General features: G+C 41.9%; 1 protein-coding gene across 1 annotated transcript in view; it reads right to left on the bottom strand.

Moving 5' to 3' along the window:
• The window catches only part of tshz3b (teashirt zinc finger homeobox 3b), a 38382-nt gene that overhangs the window by 21624 nt on the left and 1626 nt on the right, over window positions 1–15132 (bottom strand). Inside the window, exon 2 of the mRNA XM_041994236.1 lies at window positions 14488–14948. Within this exon, the coding sequence (XP_041850170.1) occupies window positions 14488–14527 (40 nt within the window). The 5' untranslated portion in view covers window positions 14528–14948. The remainder of the gene's footprint in view (window positions 1–14487; window positions 14949–15132) is intronic.

Raw genomic sequence — 15132 nt, 5'->3', positions numbered from 1 at the left:
ACAAAAACCCTTTCTCTCAGTTTTTTTTCAGCCCATCTCCTTGTAATTAATTAGAGCATTGCCACCGAAGAACAGCAGTGGGTTTTATCAGCACTCATTCATTCCACTCCTTCACATCTCTCTGAGTGTCTGAAGGAGGAAAGAAGGGGTCACATACAAGATTGTTAGAGGCAGGACAGAAGCTTAAAGACACTAGAGCAAATCTGAGCAAATAAAACCGACCAGATATAATAAGGAAGAGAGTCCTTTTCCACGCACCTTTTTATGTTTTTCAGACCCATGACCAAGTATGAGCACGGGTCATATCTTTTTAATTATCTCTCCCACCTTTGATTAATTATTTGGCGTGACAACAGCGTGTTGGTAATGCTTTTCACCTGCCGCCGCTGACTGACGGCCTCTCTGTCGAACTCAAAAGCAAACAGCTGCTGCCATGATTGCCTAGCAACCGGCCAGTGATGGATGAGTGGAAGAGATGGATGGCCACAATAAATCACCATGTCTGCCTTGGTGCTATAGAAATCTGGGAAGAGTGCAGAGGATGGAGGGGAGGAAAGGAGGGAAGGGAAGATGGGAGCAAACCCAAAACCCCAAAAATGTCTGAATTTAAAATCCAAACAGAAGGACTATTGACAAGTAGCCATATAGTTTGTTTTAGTCGTGACTTCCTCCCAGTGAATTAATTTTACTAAAATTGGTCCCAAAGGTTTATATGGCTGTCAATGCAGTGCTTTTAGAAAAATCAAACTCAAACTGCAAACATGGAAATGATTGAGAGTCAATTACATCTCATTGAGAATAGCTCTGTCTCACTGAAGTCGTCTGCAGCATATGCAAATAGTTATTGTGCACAGTCATTCATTTGGGGGTAGGTGGTTTTGCCAAAGCTGAAGAGTGACTTAGGCACTTGAGGCAATCTGAACCCATTGCTGTCTTCATGCTAAAAATCAAGGAAATGTCTGCCCTACAGGAAGCCATACAGGACATACATCATTCATAAGAAAACATAATTACATGTTCAACTTATCTGCTTTACTACCATCTTGGGCCTTGATGGGTCATGAGAACTAACCTGCAGAGACGAGCAGCTCACACACTCTTCCCTGCAGCTCTGCCTGATTTTTAAATGAAGCACCTGCAGAGCATGTGGAAGGTTAGAGAAACTGAAATGACACCGAATAGTTAGGCATACAAAGAGAAAAAGTTGGACTCGGACTTTAGAAGTTGTCATTAAATTTACACTTCGTCCAAAGTCTTTTTGTAAATATAATCGGCTATAACCAGAGGAAATATGGAAAAGAAATTAAGCCAACTCTACGTGTAGTCTATGACACCTTATTTCAAATATACACAGAAATTAGAGCAGTACATTTCCCTAAAGAAGATATAATTATCAGAGTAAGCACTTTTCAACAATCCTTTTCATTTCAAACCTGTAAAACTAATTCAATTTGTCTTTAATAACTTAAGTCAAAGAAATTCAGGTCAGAGTCATGTGATGGTGAATGGTCAACTTCATAACTTGACTCATTTTTTTTATTCCAAAATTCTCCATATTATAAGATTTGAATAGAACAAAAACAGAACAGTTTTAAATGAGAGTAAAGAGAAAGTCAAAAACCAGAACCGTTAGAGCATCAGAGCAGGATGCATCGTCCTTGTCCAAATTCTCCTCCTGCTTCCCTCAAACTCATAACATGAGCTCTGACAAGTCAGTGGGAGATTTGTGTGTGTTATGAAAGCAGCAGCTAATGTAGCCTCCCTCTCCTCGAGCGCAGACGCTTGCAGAGGTCTGGAAGGAAACTTCGCTCCGAACTTTATTGTCCTTCTTGTAATTTGTAGCTCCAACAAATGCTGACTCAAGTGTGATCAACTGAGGGGCCATGTTTGGAGCCACAAGGAGCTTTTACAACTTTTCTCACATATGTAATATTTTTTTCCTGAAACCTACAGTCAGAATTTGGGTGGAGATTCCCACAACCCACCCAGAGTCAAAATAGTTAATGAAAGAGCTTTTGTCACTTTCTACAGTGTAGAATTGTTTTATTTGATTCCCTCAGGTAATCTGAATGCTGCTGCATGAATGAGTATGTGCAGTCTTGGGAGAGAACAGGTGAAAGAGATTATCCATCACTGACTTAAAGCTCCTGGTGCTTATCAGCCTTTATTGCTTCTCCTCCATGTTTTATTTGCCATTTCTTCTCACTTAACTTTTATTCTAATTTTCCTCCTTTTGTTGAGACCCCAAGTGTCCACCCTGCTGCACCTCCTCCCCCCGTCACCTGCCATGTCCACACACACACACACACACACACACACACACACACACACACACACACACACACACACACACACACATTGTAGCTCAGGTTACAGCTCTGAAGCCATCCAGTCTAAATAATATAGCAGTGATGAATGGCGGGGCCAGATTCATATCCATCAACGGGCTCTTTTTTTTTAAGGAGCATCCATCTTCTATTAGGCCTCCCTTTGAATCTGCTAAAAGTGAAGAGAGAGTGAGAGACTGCACTACCCAAACCCATGGGAGAGAGACTCACGAGCAGTTGTGAGTTTGTGTGCGTGTTAGATAAGACATCATGACTGATATGCGCCTGCGATCAACCCCCGAGACATACGAGCATGGAAGAGAGATGTACACAGATTGTTACTGACACACAAACACAAATGCACGCCTGCGCACGAAGCAAGGAGATTAATGGAGGTATGATTTACAATCTATACTTATTTGTTATGTGAAATGTGAGTAATTGTGTGTAAAATACTAAAGTTGCAACATCACACACTCGCATGCTTATACTTATGCACATTTTTTACCCAATAACACAGAGAGGAAGGACCAAAACATTAGGGAAATCAGTGTAGCTGATTCCTTCGTCTGCTCCTCCAACTTCTCATGCTCTCACTCACACATTCAACCAATAATCACCCTCTTCCTCCTTGCTTCCCCTCTTTCCTCCTCACTCTTCATCCCTCACTCCCTCCCTCCTCCCTTGCAGGACCTCAGAGGCAGAAGGGAAAACTGCCCTGCACGCTGAAGCACACATATGTGCACACACACCACCACGCACTCCCACACACACATGTGAGGCCCTGGCAAGGCCCTGTTTGATAAATGACACACGTCATTGTGTCAGAAGAGAAGGGTGGGTCTGTGATGTATGGTGCGGACGATGAGAGGGGGAAATCGACTGTTTGGCAGAGAGACGGCGCTCGTCTCCGAGCCACTCTCCTCCTCTGGTTTATGGAAAGCTCTGAATACGTGCAACAACCATGCAGTACATGCATCCGCAAAGACGTGTAACACACCACATCAGTGAAGAGACCACGAGCGCATGCATAACTGCACTCCAATCCACATCAGATATCGGGTGAGATTTTCTGAAGCGAGGAAGCCAAGTTGCCCTGATTTTCCCTCTCAGTTTGTCTTCTTTCTGCCTTTTTTCTTCTTTGATTTCAAGACTTTTGCATTTCCTGGCTGAGTTACACAGAGAAGGAGTTCATTGAGGAAAAATAAAAGGAGAAGAAAAGGAGAGAGAAGCAACTGCTGGATGTGGGCAGGCAAATCGGTGAGGGGGACGCAAAGATATCAATCACAGTCCCGTTTGGCAACAGAGATACTAGTATTTCAAATAAAACAGCCAAACCTAGACAAATAGCCTTAGCATGGGGCTGTAACCTGAGCCCCCACCCCTCGGCACCACCCTGAAACTTCTCATAAAGTGGAGAAACAGAGCACGACTTGGGCTTTGTATTTCTTTTTTCCTCCTCCTTTTCCTCGCTGACTATCTTTCTTCTGCCTCTTTTTCTCTCTTTGTTGCTACCAGGCGAGGTGGCTGACATCTGCAGAGTGCATTTACAGGGAAAAAAATGTGTCAGAGGAGTGTGATGCACTCTTTTGCACGCATGCACACACACACGTATATGCACACACACATGGCCCCCCTTGCTCGGTTTCATTAGCTCACTGGCAGGGTGGCACTTCTCAAGCTCATTACTGAGGAAGGATTTATGGCGCGGCAGCCAGTGGCGGAGAAAAGGCATCTGTCAATAATTGCAGGGAGCAGCAACTCCCATCTCCACCAGCTTTGAAATCTCATTAGGTATGCAGTTATCAGGCATAAAGATCAAAAACATTACTCAGCTCCGACAGAAACCGACCAAGAAACATTAATTAGCAACAGGCCCTCACAGTATAAAATAAAACAGCCTTCTTCCCTACTCCTCTCATCTCTCACACTTTTTTCTCTTGCTTTTTAGCATGGCTGACTCTCTCTCTATCACCTGCTACCTAGCGCTTAACCTTCTTTAAGAACACAAAATAGACAGAAACAAGCATACAGAAGTTAGCATCCTGGCTTAAACACACATTTTCTACCACACCCTTGTAAGTCCGAACCATTTCAAACCCTGGCTGTCTCACCACCTTCAGCACATACTTGTGCTGTACACGATCACAACACAAACAAAAAAAAAACAGGGCCAAAAGGATGTGAGAGTGTGTAGATACATATAAGTTTTTGTTCTTATGTGTGTCTGTGTGTGTATGTACATGAGGATAGAAGAGGAAAGCGCTGTCAGCCTGAGAAGGATGTCAGCTCAGGCTAGCCCTGATTACCAGGGCCTCAGACAGGTCCTCGCTGGCTCCCCTGCCTTTCATCACAGTCACTGTTACACACACATGCATGCGCACACACAAGACTGATGGCTGCCAGTCTTGTCTCGGTTCAGCCAGAGCCTCTCCGTGGGAAAGGGAAGTGATGGGTTCTGATTGTCTGAGCATGCACACAAACACACACATATACACATTTTGTAGACATAAAGGCAACCCCCACTGAGGGTAAGAAGAGACCCAGACCTGGAGCCAAGCCCAGATGACACTCAAAAGATGTGCACACACATGCACACACACAAACACTCATCCTCCGTGTGGGCCTGCAGTTTCTAAGTCTCCAGGAGACCCTTCTGCACAGACACACATTTTATCCCCGTCTCCTGAACATGACAGAAAGTAGGCGAGCAGAGCAGATATGCTATAAAATTATAGCTAACCTTACTGGTCTTGTTGGGAACAGTGTTGGTTACTTGGCGCAGCACAAAAAAGTTTCTCAGTTTCTCCAAATGATTGAAACCATCTACCTCATATTAGATTATAAATGTGATCTGTTTTATTTGAAGAGATTTACTGATGATCTTATGGACAGAACATGAGACGAGTCCAGATGAGCTGAGTTAATGGTTGGTGCGTGGCCTACTGTAGGAGTTTGGCAGCAAATGCACATTTATCTAGTGTCAGCACAGAAAGTTAGTGTGTGTGCTTGTGTGTGTGTGTGTGTTTGTGTGTGTGTGTGTGCGCAGTGGTTATATATATATATATATATATATATATATATATATATATATGTATGTATGTATATGACTCTTGTTCCCACATAGGGTGGGACTAGAATAAACAAATTTATCTATTTAATTACAGGCTTTGTATATTTGCAAAAATTTGCAAAAAATTTTAATTTAAATGGATTTTAGTGAACAACTGCAGCTGTGGACGGGGGAGGGGTAGAAGTTCTGCTCATTGAGAAGAATTAAACTATATGCTTTCATGTCAGCTCCCAAAAGTCTCCAATATCAGTAGTAAAAATCTCCAGAGCTGCTGCTAGTTGCTTCTTTGGAATACAGTCACTAGACAGATCTGAAAACTTGCTAAATATGGCTCCCATTCTCTGACGCGTGCGTTGCTGTTTTTGGTGTGCCCTGACAAACGTTACGCATTGTTTGGACACAAACTGCGATTAAATTATCTCTAAAACAGGTTGACAAAATACATGAGAGAAAATGAAAAAGTACTGTAAAATAAATAAATGAATAAATACAAAATAAATAAATCAATTACAAGTTGTTTGGGCTCAGATTTCCTATCACTGGACCAAGGAAAACTAAGTTTGGTAAAAGTTTTTTTTTTTTTTAAAGTGCAGGTATTTTGGCAAAAAGAGCGTAAGCTGGCTCAGCCAGAATCTTGCAACATGGCAGGTACCTGCATGTGCTCTGCAGGAAGAATGCTTCACGTGAAAAAACAATATATATATACATAATCGAACCACAATGATGACAGATGAGAACAGTTTTTTTTTTTTTTTAATATAGGTATTAAATAACCGTGTTGTATTTTGGCTATTTAAATAAAAGTATTCCAAAGTAACAGACGCCAGAGTTTCCTTAGTAGGAGCTGAACTTGCAGCAGCAGCATTTCAGAGAGATAATGTGACTCTGAGCAATATGATGCAAGTTATATGTTCACTTCAGCTGGTAATACACCTCCAAAGATCAAAACTGTGTTATATGTGTATCACAGTTCAGGTGACTGGTTATATTTCAGCGGGTTGGGTTCAGATTTGGCTGGGAGAAAACAGCGGGTAATGGGCTGTTTCCTAATTATAACGGGTGCATGAGATGAGGGTTTGGGTTAAAAAAATTTGATGTGTGCATGACTCTGCTCAAACATTTAATTCATTCAGCTTTTCGGCTACGTGGCTGAGATGGGTCAGTTTAACATCATTCAAAATCTCTTCTAGTTCAGGGCAAATTTGTCTTTTTATTTAGCTGCATTTCCTGCTTATGGTAACCAAGCATGTTTTCATCTTTCATCTTAAAAGTTTTATCTTAAAAACTGGAGTGTCTTACTGACGTGAAGGGATGTAATAACAAACACATTTACTATTAAACCAAGAGCAAAGTACCTGCCCTCTATCATCCCTGTTACCTGTTTCTCCATATCGCTCTCTTTCTATTCTCCCATGGATGTGGCTTGGTTCATTAAACTGTGATCTCTGTGAACCTCCAGTTTTTCTTCTTTATGTTTTTGACAGTTGGTAAAAACGAATTGGTGCATTACTGCCACCAAGTGGTCTGGAGTGTGGACTAGAACGTTTCCATGAACCCAAGTTGTCAAAACATTAGTTTGTCTGCCAATCCCATGCAGTCCCCCTGTCACATTGCCATGCTTCTGCTTACTGCACCAATACTATTGCAGCAAAGCAATTTCCCCACTGAGGGACTAATAAAGGACAGTAAATCACAGACTGTAACTCTTCCTCTAAGTAACAAAGAAGATTAATTGATTAATAAAATATAGGAAATAATAATTATGTACCCATCAAGATATAACCCAGGATATCCTCAAACAGACAAAAGCTATCAGTATGCCACTGTTTGAATAAAAAGTTTTTCCAATAGGTGGGCATTTTTCTTACCTACACCTGAACCAGGATCAACCTGAGCATTTCATAACGGGCTTTAAAGATTTTTTTTTTCATTTGAGGAGATTTTTTCCCGTCCAGAGTTCTAACCTGATCCTCATTTTTATCATCATCATCATTCTTTACTGTTTCAAGCTTTCCCTTGGCATTTCACAATCGATTAACAAGTATAAGTATTATAAGTATTATAAAGTATTATAAAAAAAATAAGCTCAACGGTGTTGGAAGAAGTGAGCGTTTAAGTGTAATAATGTCAAAGATTTTAATGTTAACTAAAGCTAGCAGCCCTGTCCCATCTTATCCTGTAGGTCTTATCTTGAACCACATGGCTGAGTTACTGTCATGTCCCGTCTGCCCTCAGGTCCACTGTGAGAGGAGAGGAAGACGATTGCTGGTCTCAGACTCTTTTGCCTTTATACAGTTTGTGAGTCTAATGTTTTGTCAATTTTCTTAAAGAGCAACTGGATTAAATCTTAGTGTAATAAATGGCGTGAACTTTCAATGCTAGTGTATTTTCATTTTCATGTTAACCTGTTAATTATAAGTTCTGTTTGGCTTTTGTTCTTTTTTCTTTTTGTACAGGTTATTTCTTTAGTTTTAGGCTTTAAAACCGCGGGAAGGGATCTGGTCCACATACTTTAACACTTACTCTATTCACTGCAGGATTGACCTGGAGAGCCTGCTAGGAGGACGTGAAGGTTTTTTCCTCATATCTATCTATAAAAAGGGATATAATGTGATAACATCCATTCAAAGTTCTGATAACATTCAGATGAAGATCTATGACCGCTGAAGAACAGGATGCTGGGAAGAGCAAGCTTAAAACCCTCCTGCTCCACTCCCACTTCCTCACACACTGCTTGGGATATCCTTCTTCCAAGCACTGGTTTGGGACCAGAGGCCTCTGCATCCTTATTTGAACTTATCTGTCAAGCCATCAAACGTATGATTTCTACAAATCATTGTCAGGTAAATTAGAGAGGTGAATACTTCTTTCTCTGATGTCTATGCACCATAATAAAGAAGGTTAAAAATAGAAATATCACATTTTTGTACCATTCATGTGTTTTCTCTGGTTAATTTTTGTCTTTTTTTAATTTTTTTGTGGTTGGTGACTCTCAGGTGAAACTGTATGGACCCAGTTTTGCCGCTAGTTCATAAATCTGTTATCTAGAATACTGTAAGATTTATACACAGTTATTTAAGTACCTCTGAGTCCATATTGAAAAACATTGTTTCAATATCACAACACAGAGCAAAATAAAAGCCGACACTTGCGTCTCTTTTTGGAAACTACATTTTTCTCGTGCATAAGAGATATTGACAGAAAAAATATATAATAAAATAAAATAAAATAAATACATGTTTAATCGTATCTGATAGTTGCTGTTCAAGGCATAAAACCTAAGAAAAAGTCTTTGCATTCACCTGCTCCAGACACAATGCATAGCTGTCTTCTAAAAAAAATCATCTTTGGGGAGGAAGAGGAGGATGGGGAGGAGAGACAGAAGAGAGAGGCAGCAGAATTGGGGTGGAGGAGTGGGGGGCGGGACTGAGAAAAAAAAAAAAAAGATGCAGCCTTGTGAGCCAATTTAAGAAATAACTGCTGATGCATCAGCTATTGACTGTTTGAGCGCTCGTGATAACGCTCAAGGCAAAACTGGGAGCGAAATGACAGCATCAACTGCCTGCAATAAAGTGCAGTGCGCCAGACCAAGGGGGCTCTAATTGACAGCTGTCAACCTAATGGGAGCCATGACAGAAGATTCTGGGAGAGAGAGGAAAAGAAACAGTGTTTATAAAGCATCAGCCACTTATCCTCAAGGAATGGAGGGGCGGGGGAAGATATGAGGGAGCTCAAGAGCCTCTCCCTCCATCCCTCCCTCGTCTCGCTCTCTCTCTCTCTCTTTCTCGATGATTGTCGTTTGTCTACTTGCTTGCGTTTTCATTCACTCCTACTTTTTCTTACCCATGCACATAATCTTTTTTACAATCTCATTCCCCTTCTGTCTTTCCATATGATAGAATATTTAACCATACTACAGCTCTCCCACTTTATATCTTCTCTCTCCCTCTCTTGGTTCATTGTGGTGTATGGGGGCAGGAGCACTGAAAGAAGCAGAAGAGGGCCATAACAAATCACAATGTCAGTTAGCTGCCTGGGAAAAACTCACTCCCTGCAAAGTAATGCAGGGAGAAGGACAGATACTGGCACACTGAGAGTGAGTGGAACAGAGGGTGTTTTTAGCTCAGCGTATATGTAAAAGTTTTATTAAATGTGGTAAGTTTCAGTCAGAGACCGACGCGGGAGGGAAGATTTGGGATTTAATTGCACATTTATTAGATCTACAGGCAAGACTTCTGTTTTCAGCTGAGTAAAAACTTTTAAACTGGCCAAGCTTGATGTGACACAGTCATGTTTCCCAACATACTGAGAGCAAGTATCAGGACGGAAATGCTGTTTTACACTTCCACAGGTTATGTAGCTATATGCAGTGACCAGGATCATTTATTTTAATTAGTTATTTCTAAGTTCACAACAAATAAAACTATAGAGCATCAACTGAGAGCCACAAGTTGAAGTATATGTTCATGCTTTTTTGTGTTTTTATTCCCAACCCCCAGACTTGTCTGGTGGTGTGTCCTCAGCAGGCTTAGCTGGTAGCTAGTGGAAACATTCTCTCTGGATTGAAAATAAAAACGAATGGGCTCAGATTTGGGGGTTACAACCCTTCAGCTCCCAGTCTCAGACTCTATCTGATGATCAGACCACTCAGTAAACAGCAAACACACCTTTAGAACATCTGAGCATCAGCCTGTAGCTAATGACGTTAGCTGAGCTGTTAACTGCTGCTTCCTCAAAGACCCAAAGCGACTCAAGTTTAAGGCGATGACCTTTTTCCTACTTTCGGAGCAGTTTTGCTTTTGAGTCTCTTCAAATGTATCCACTTCATTAGAAACTGGAGAACATGACTTTTACTTCAAGGATGAGTAACCTCTGAATTTCATTCCTCTGCACAGGACTTCTTCTGACATGTCTTAAAGGTCATTTCTGGGCGACAAGCTTTAAAAGTTGAGGAGTGCTAGCAGAGCACAAAAGAAACAAATCAGAGCTGGTAAACATTTTCAGACTAAGAAACATGTGCATAAGACGCCATATTTTATCCCCCCATGGGCAGAATAATAACAATTACATCTGAACTCATTAAAAAAATTAGTGACATTACATCATGGATATTAGCTTAACCTCATTTGCATGTTTTATGAGGTCATATTGCTTTCTGTATGAGAAAACAGGCTTGGATGCAGAGAACTAACATCTTAGGCAACATTGAAGTCACACAGGATCTTTTTTTTTTGCAAAAACCTCTATTCCCTCCGCTAGATCTCTGTTAGGAATGTCCTATTCTCTGCTGAACAAGGTGAAAACACGCCTGTCTGAATATCTGCAAGTGCACCCGCTCCCTCCTGTGAATCTGTGTGAGTGAGTATATTTAAATGGGCCACTGCATCTCGACTTAGATCCACCGCGAGTGCAACGTTAACACACATCAAGCATGATTAATCTCCTGCTCTCATCTACAATCAATCACACACACACTTGCAAATGTACACACACACATACATGTGAGCTCAGAGGCAGAGAAATCACAGAAATCAGCTGCTTTCCCCCCTCAGCTGCCATCTATCTCCTGTTGGACAGAAGCAGATCTGTCTTGATGTTAATATTTACATAAATCATGCTTAGCCTTTTTGGACACCATGCTGATGATAGGTGTTTCTGAAAAATCAACGTGGGTGAAAAATCCTCTCACTCTGGGAAAGTGTCATTGAGTAGCTAATAATGGCCCGTGTCAACGTTATCAATCTGCAATGAGCTGGAGGAAGGGCCATACACATTCACACCATTACTAAAATCCTTCCTTTTAAAAACCTTTTACAGCTCTGACATGATGCATTTGTAGTTTCATAAATAAGGATATCAGTCAAGTTAAATTTGGAGCTTACAGGTAAAACAAAATGTACTCTGTGTTTGATGTTCAGGCTTCCTCTCCTCTAACAATGATCTGTTTGGTCTAGGGTGGCTTTGAAGCCCACGGACAAAAGCCCAGTCGTTGACTGAGCTTTGTCTTTTCTGTCAGGACCACTGAAACAATAAATACTCCCTCTCATGAAACAGTGTGTGAAGGCACACATGTTCATGAACGAGCCAGAGTAACTTGCACAGAAAGAGCTTTTCAACCCTGATCAACACATTAACAAGCAGCAACCAAATCTAACCCCCTTCCTCACACCACCAGTAGCCAAACCTCACCTGTGGTGGGGTGGAAAAGGGAAGAGGGGCTGGAGCAAGGGCTAAATGAGGACGGTGTAAGATCAAGTTGATTACATCCAGCTATGCAGCAGACCTAATTGGTGAGCGTGACAGTGTGTGGCGCTTGTCATCTCCAATCATTAGGTCTGTCAGAGATCCATCAGATGCTCGGCTAATTAGGAGAACGCTAATGAAGCTGGCAAAACAACTCCTCTTTTTAGTTGGCTGAGTGCGCTCCGACACCAGGGTGGGAAGTGGTGGTGGTGCGGAGAAGGTGGGCAGGTTTTTCTGGAAAAAGATGAGAAGAAGAGTGCACGAGATCCTGGAAAAGATACCGATACATAGCCTATAGATGTGTGTTATTTCTTGTTCTGGATCATGTGGATCTATATTTAGTCTAACAGAGACAAACAAACAACATACAACAACATCCAAATCTGTAAACTGTTTTCTTAGTTTTAACATAGACTCAATTGTATAAAAGAGCAAATTAAGAGAAAGAAAGATGGGGATTTTGTTCTTAGAAAACAAAAAGTTTGGGGGTACCCATCCCCCCCAGTTCCTCCACTCCCACTTTCCAAATTCTTAATCAAGACCTATCATTTGCAGTCCTTCCATGACTCTTGCCATTACTGCAGCGCAATCAGCTTGTCATCGCTCCTTTGTGTGCCACACAGTTCTTCTAAACCTTACAACTAGCAGCTGGATTGAAGGAGGGAGAAGGGAGGGAGGGAAGGATGGGGGAGGAGAAGTGAAGGGTAAAAAATAGGCAGTTGCCAATAGTTTAAAATGAAACTCCTCCCTTGCCTCGTGTTTGTTCTCGTCCGCTCATCAAAGAAATAAATGCCTCATTTTCCTTCCCGCTCTCACTGCCGCCAAACTCACTCCCTCATTCCAGCTGAATGAAAAGGCTTTCAGTCATCACACATCCGTCCATCCATCCGTCCATCCATTCCTTCATCCCCACACCCACTGTGTCCATTAGAGCTAAAACATTTTGATCAAGTAAGGCTCTGGGTTGAGAACACATAAGACTCTCGGTGTGTCTTTCTGTGCCAGCCTCTGATTGACCATTAGTGCCACTGATGAATGTGGCTGTCAGAGGGCAGACAATTAAATCAAATATGAAACAAAGTCTCTCTGACGGCCTCTCTGATGGAACAAACCAGTCTCCTGCCTCCCAATGAAGCTAACAGTTACATTTTTAATACCAGTCTGGGTGCTGGTGCATGCACAAAGAGCACTGCATTCAGCCTCCTCAAAGCGTGGGTGGTGGTGGGTTGGGGGAGTGAGCTAATAAAAGTGGAAAAATAGACACAAATATGATACAAGGACGCAATAAAACAATGGTGTTAATGGCGAGATGTTTGCGAGGCCAGACATTACTTCAGCAGGGCTTCTTTTCTCACTTGTGGGAAGGAGGGAGACTTGATTTATTGACACTTATTGGGAATGAACAGATCAAAGGCACGGCTGGATGACAGGTGATCAATCAGGCATCAAATCAAAGATGGCAATTGTCCATTAAAGCTCTCTTCCAGTATACACTCCCACCCTGGGCTGTGAAATAATCTTTACTCTATAGTAGGAACGTCTTTGCCAGAACTGAAGTGAAAGGTAGACAGAAAACTGGAGAAAGCATTAATGAAAGCAAAAATGTGACACCCCCAACAAATTTTTGAGAGGTCATTCAAGTCCAAAGGGGAAGAGAAGTGAAGACAAATCTTTAGAAATATAAAAAAGTTCACTAAAAGTATTTAAGAAAAACACACACACACACACAAATACCCTTGAGAACTAGTATCCTGCAGGCCAGACACTATTTTACCAACATTACCGTTACGCTAAAACATTGCTTCACCAAAAGATATCATCAAATATCAAATGTGTCTCTGACTGTGAGCTGACCCAAGAGATCCAGCAAGCCTCTCCAGTATAGATCCTTAATCCCACAGTCAATTTCTACAAGCAGAGAAGGAGAAGGAGGGGCATTAAGGGGTAGAAAATAAATTGACTTTAACCTTCGAAAGAATTTAAATCGCCATGATAAGAGTGAAGAAAACAGAGAGAAAACAATGACCATAAAAACTATCACTGAGACTTTTTAAAGGACGTGATCACGGCTGACCTGTGACCTTTGAGTGAAGCAGTGGGACCGTCTCTGATTACAAAACCACTGTTTGGAACAAGTACGAAAAATAACCAGCATACACTGTTTTCAAGGATCGTTCAGCCTGAGCATTATTTTCTTTGTTAATATTTTTGTCTTTAAAACATCAGAAAAATCTGGAACATTTCAATAAAATTTCAATAAGAGTTTCCAAAAGCCCTCAGGAGACATTTTGGGATGTCCTGTTTTGTCCAAAGAGGTCAAAAACCAGCAGATAATCAAGTTGAAGTCATAACAAATAATAATAAATAAATAAATAAATAATAATGATAATAAGAATAATAAGAATAGTAATAATAATAATAAATTTGTACATATAATCAAAGTAGTTTCTGTTAAATTTTCTGAAAGTTTAATTATAGAGGACAAAAACAAACAGCAGGAATGAACTTCCTCGCGTTTAGCCTACTAATTGTTCTAGGAGAAGAGAATGAAATTAGATTTCCAGGGTCGTTGAACGATCAACGCTGAGCTGTTCTGACAGATGTGTGTGGTTTGATCACACGCACCAGCTGATTATAAAACCCATAATTCTGACAAATAAAGGAAAGTGTCTTGTAAGACAAGGACATTCTGGACTGAGAGAAGTAGGTTACTGCTGCATTTTTGTCTTTGTGTTTGGTTGTTTTGTGTGTGTGGGGATGAGAAATTCAACTAAAAAGTAAGTGGAGTGAGAGAAGGGGGGAGAGATGTGGAGAAGGCATGCAAAACCAGAAAGCAGTGCGTACCTGCGGCGCGCCGAGGCGCTTGCTGCTTCCTCCGTGGCATGTCGGCTTTGGGGGCCCGGCAATGAGTTCGTCTCTGGCCACGGTGATCCGAGGCTGCGTGGGGGATCCGCGAAGCTTTGATACACAGTCTCCCCCCCCCCTGGGTGCGCTCTCAGGGCTCCCACATAGATCGAGATGGGAGTGTGTAAACAGGGGAGGGTGTGCAGTTTTCGAATAGAAAAAAAGAAGAAGAAAGCCAGCTGAAGCGAAGATGAGAGCAGAGAAAAACCAGCGTGGAGTCCCGCTGCTAGTTGCGTCTCTGTCGGCTGCTCGATCGCTCACTCCGCCCGCTCCGGCTTGGATGGACGTGACAGGAGCTGGAACAGCGAGCTCCGCGGCAGAAAACACAGAAGGCAGAAAAGCGCTTTGTGTCTTCGTGTGATCCTCTAGGCTACTTGGTTTCGGTGGCTGCAACAGGCAAGCTTGAGGGGATAAAAACCAAATGATTGCGTCAGTCAAAAGTCCGCAAACAAGGGGACACACATCAAGAGCTGACACAACTGAAGCCCTGCGTCTCTTCTACGGTTCAACCTCTCCGCCGCTGATAGGCGTCACGTAGCTCCCCGTCTCTCTCTCTCTCTCGCTCCCTCTGTCTCTCCCCCCTTG

The sequence above is a fragment of the Melanotaenia boesemani genome, chromosome 1 (genome assembly GCF_017639745.1).
Source record: "Melanotaenia boesemani isolate fMelBoe1 chromosome 1, fMelBoe1.pri, whole genome shotgun sequence".
NCBI lineage: Eukaryota > Metazoa > Chordata > Actinopteri > Atheriniformes > Melanotaeniidae > Melanotaenia > Melanotaenia boesemani.
Note: the sequence above shows the minus strand (reverse complement) of the source record. Positions and strands in the feature narration are given on the sequence as shown.